The sequence below is a fragment of the Haplochromis burtoni genome, unplaced genomic scaffold (assembly GCF_018398535.1).
Source record: "Haplochromis burtoni strain Fernald_Lab_line unplaced genomic scaffold, NCSU_Asbu1 Contig_80, whole genome shotgun sequence".
In the NCBI taxonomy this organism is placed as follows: Eukaryota; Metazoa; Chordata; class Actinopteri; order Cichliformes; family Cichlidae; genus Haplochromis; species Haplochromis burtoni.
The window spans coordinates 116,074-120,823 of NW_024582441.1; the positions used below are offsets into that span (position 1 = coordinate 116,074).

The 4,750-nt window shown below is 40.1% G+C and overlaps 1 protein-coding gene across 4 annotated transcripts in view; it reads left to right on the forward strand.

The window, feature by feature from the left end:
- ttyh1 (tweety family member 1) overlaps positions 1-4,542 on the forward strand; it is a 21,217-nt gene extending 16,675 nt beyond the window's left edge. For 2 of the 4 annotated variants that reach the window (XM_005925335.3, XM_005925337.3), the window contains 2 exons: positions 1,802-1,880; positions 3,480-4,542. In XM_005925335.3, coding sequence (XP_005925397.1) covers positions 1,802-1,880; positions 3,480-3,563 — 163 coding nt within the window. In that variant the 3' untranslated portion in view covers positions 3,564-4,542. Of the gene's footprint in view, positions 1-1,801; positions 1,881-3,474 lie in introns of all 4 variants that reach the window. The other 2 variants (XM_005925336.3, XM_005925338.3) reach the window with 2 other exon arrangements.
- The last annotated feature ends 208 nt before the right edge of the window (positions 4,543-4,750 follow it).

Consider the following 4,750-nt stretch of genomic DNA (forward strand, 5'->3'; position numbering starts at 1 on the left):
CACACACACACACACACACACACACACACACACACACACACACACACACACCCTAAAATTATTATTTTTTAAATACAAGAGGAGGAAGTTGCTGAAACAGATGTTTCTGTTTCAACATCTGGATCCATGAAAAGCTTTTTACACTGGTGTCTCCCACCGAGCCCCAGACTGTAAAAGTCCAAGAAAATATAAAACAAAAGAGTAAATTCAGAGACTGGCGGAGCACTGTTTTTGTTTTTGTGCAGACACATAGTCTTTTTGCTGAAGTGTGAAATCCTTCAGAACATTATTACAGCACAGTTATAGCTATACTGATGAGTGCAGGACAGTCAGCCAGGTTCAAACTCTCCTGCCTTACACACATGCACACATAGGATTAGGCTGAATCCACAGAGCTGTCAGGTTAAGCACATGCATTGCAGACAGACACACAGACAGGTCATTATGGACTACAGCGTAGGCAGAGAAACAGACACAACTCCAGAGGTCTGTCTGTCTGTGTGTCTGTCTATTCGTCTGTCGAGTGTTTCGGGACAGACGACGTAGGCCACTCGGTCATTTCACAGATCTCGTCTCAAATGGCGTCCTGTCTCCTAAACAGCAGTGCGCTGCTGCTGTGTTGGGTGGGGGGCAGGGTGTCATTGACGAGGATGCGCTCGTAAAAACTCCGGCGGTGTGAGGCTCAGGTTGACTATAGGTAACCCCTCCCACACACACCCTCCTGCATCACTCTCATCTCTCACCTCATTGTGGTGTCCAAACCCCTCAGATTATTATCTCTCTCTCTCTGTCCTGCTCCTTTTTTTTCTTCATAATTCCTCCTGCTTCCCGATTAGTTCTCTCTATATGGAGGACCAAAGCAGCCAAAATAAAATAAGCGTAAAGAAGTAAATAAACTACTCGGAAAATCAATGATTATACAAAAGGAATATTTAAGAGAAATGTAGGCATGAACAAATGTATAAATGCAAGAGAAATTCATGTTTTTTTTAAATTGGTTAAATAAATGAAAAGTACATAATAGAAATATGAACATCAATTTGTGTCGCATTTTGTAAATTAAGCGGTGTCTACATTTCTTTTTCTTTTTTTTTATTATTATACTCATATATTTACTTCCTTATTTATATTTGTTTTTGGCTGTTTCAGTCCTCTGCATACCTTCAATTTTCTCATCTTACTTTGTTTTGACCCCCCTCCCTTTACTCCTTTATGCAAAAATCAAAGTATAGTTAGTGCTACTAATTTTACTTACTATCCTAATGCAGTGGATCGTCTTGACTCCATATGTGATATTAACGCACAAATACAAAGATACATAGAAACTCAGCTAAATACAGTCCACTCCTCTTAAATGGAAGCTCAGGACTGCTTTAAAAGCTTTCTGGGTTTTATCGTGCAGATAAACAAATTCATTAGCAAAGCAACATAACGGCTGAAATGCAGCTGGCGATTCATACCCAGTCCTAAATGCCTGTAATTGCAGATTATTGTGCAAATCCTGTTGTGCATCAGTCATCAGGAGTGGACTGTACAGCTGCTGCTGGTGCTCACAGTGTCCTGCCTGAGTGCCAGTAGTACTAATAGCTCTGCTGAGTGCTGTGTTGTCTGCACTATTTCTCTAATCGTTCTTTCTCCTTTTTTCCTTTTACCTGTCCGTGGGTCTCGTCATCCTGCGGTCCTCTCCCCACCCCCTTCTGTCTTTCTCAATGTGTCTCACCCCTTCTTTCCCTCTCTTCTTTATCCTCTATTCGTCTTCTCCCGCTCTCTTCTGTCCTTGTCTCTTTCTATCTCTATACAGGACTCCAAACGTTTCCTCCAATGGCAACCCTGGCTATGAGAGCCTACCCTTGACTGACAGGCAGTCCCCACCCCCCTCTGTGAGTTCCTCTGTACCTGTGACACCATCGCACTCTGTGCCATTTTTTTCATTGCTGTTAGTGCTCACGCTCGCTTTGATAACGAGTAGCAAACGGACTAATGTGGTTCACTTTTACTTCAACAGTTTAAAACCTTTAAAAAGTGCAAAGCATATCAGGAAGAACATTTGTCCATTTTGACAACAAAAACTATCAACGCTGGGAAAGGAAATGAACTAAAACCAATTTACAAGTTTTTTCTGGTTATTTTAAAGCACATAGGAAGGTTTCAGGTTATGATACTGTCAGAGACACTGCATGACTTTAATAGCGTCTCCCCCTCATATGTGACCTCCTGAACACCTTTATCTGTCAAGGAAGACCAGGAGATGCAGATCAAGGTGCCACAAAAATCTACTAAGTGACCTTGATCACGACAAGTTAGTCATGCTCAGCAGTTTTACAATGTTTTAACAAGGTTTCAGCTTAAGTTATAGAGCGCACAGAGTACAGACTTGCAATCTCTACCATCATATAACCTTGCTCTAACAGGTGAACAGACTTTCAATTTTATGACAGCAAAAGTAATTCTTTGAAAATTCAAATCAGACTCCATCTTCCTGGCAAAAGCTGTAAGATAGGGTTGAAAGTCCAGGTGGCATGATACGGGCTTATTTTGCAGCTACAGGACCTGGACACCTTCCAAGCACAGAGTCAACCATTGAACTCTGTGTAACAATGTACTCCAGAGTCAAATGTGAGGCCATCTGTCAGGCAGCTAAAGCTTGGCCCAAATTCTGTCATGCAACAGGACAATGATCCCAAGCACAGCAGCACATCTGAATGAACAGAAAAAAACGAAAGAATCTGGGTGGTGCATGGTCAAAATCCAGACCTAGGCCTGACTGAAATTATGTGGTGGGACCTTAAGAGAGCTTTGGATAAACGAATACCTGCAAACCTCAATGAACTGAAACAACGCTGTGAAGAAGAGTGGGGCAAAATGGCTCCATAATGATGTGAGGGAACAATAAAGTCATGCAGAAAGAGCTGTTAAAAGTGCTTCTACAAGCTGCTTTATCATGGGAGGTACTTGAACGCTTTTCCTTTGTACATGACTGTATGACTCTATTTCAACAAGTGAGCAAGCTTTCACTTTCATAATGACAGCTTGAGCAATTCTTTGATGTTTCGGCAGACTTTAGCTTCTGAGAAATGCTGTAAAATGCACCGGGAACAATGCCAGTCAAGATTTTGCTAAATAAAAAAGAACATATTTGGATTTATAGTCTAGTTTGCTTCTGAGGAAAGAATGAAGTAAAACAGCAACATTTACTTTAGACCATCAGTTTGAGGGCCAGCCAATCTGCCACACATATATATATATATATACCAGAGAAAGGACAAAATCAGCTGCCTAAAGGCTAAAAGAGCTGAAAATAAAACGGTGATGCTTTAAATGAGCGTAATAGGTGCCATGTTCTGCTTTGGATGAGCCAATGTTCACATGAATGAATAACAAACGTCTTTTTTTTTTTCTCTTTTACTTTCTCTCCCTGAAACTTCGGACCATCTTGACCTCTCGTCTGTTGAACCCCGTCCTGTTCTCTGGAAGCGCAGTACTCTCCCAGCATGCTGACTGGTTACGGGGGAAGTCAATCACACCCCAACCCCGCCCATTCGAGGAACCTGTATTCACGTTGATTATTATTATTTTTTGTTAGGAAATGTATAGAAAAAAAATGTTTAGTTTTCTTATGAATGGACACTTTAATGAAATGAAAAAGAAACTAATCTAAATAAAATGAATGCTAGGTGTCAAAGTGCGTAACGTCAGTACCACTGAGTATTATCATTATTACTAGTATTATTATTATTAAAAGCAAAAGATACAACCGACAGTGATTCTGCTGCTTGGTTATGCTTTAAACCAAGTGTGCTTGGCCTAAATTCCTCCCTCCCTTTTGTCCAAACTGTGTAAACTGTGGTGAGCCAAGTCAGAATGGTATTGACGTTACTACGTTGTAGTTTTATATTCTTAAATGTATCTGTACCACCACTTTATTTTCGAGTTTTTATATAAATATTGTTGTAGAAAAGCACTGGCACGTAGCAACAAGACACATTTTTTTCTGTGAATGGTTATGCAGTTCCTTCACTTGGTATGATTTTTTTTTTTAAATTACTTTTTATAGGTGGCGATTCTGTATTTTCCTCGTATTACCTTATGGTACTCTGTATATCTCTCACTGTCTGTAATATCTGAATAATCATGAATCTTTGCTCTTTAAAAAAACAAAAAACAAACAAACAAAAAAAACTTGAGGGCTGCCGTGACTCTGTTTTAATGACGGAACGGAGAACCGCCACTCAATCGCTGAGGGTGGAGAACTAGAAATCCCATGCCATGACAGCAGGTACATAGCAATATGATTCTTGCTACTGGTGCTGCAGTAGCCCTACCATAACTAGCAATAATAACTATGTATAGCGTTGGATTTCTGAGATCTCTCCAAGAAGTTTTTGTGTATATATGGTACCGGTGTGAGATTTCATCGAATCCCTCCCTCTCTGACCCCGTTAACCCTTGAATTGAGTTTGTATGGTTATCAATGCTCCTTTTGAATGGCATCCTTTTACACTCGAGAGTCTAATATAAATAAAAATAACTTCAATAACCCGACACTGGTCCTCATCTTCATGTCAACACAATGCCAAGAAAACACACACACACAGACTTGTACTTAAAACAAAAGGTCAATGTTTAATATAAATTTAAATATTATTCACCTCTGAGCTTAGGTTTATGTGTAAGTTATTCACTAGTGTGTATCAGAGACAGCGCTCCTATTCTTTCAGATATGCATAGATCACTAGGGGAGACAACACAC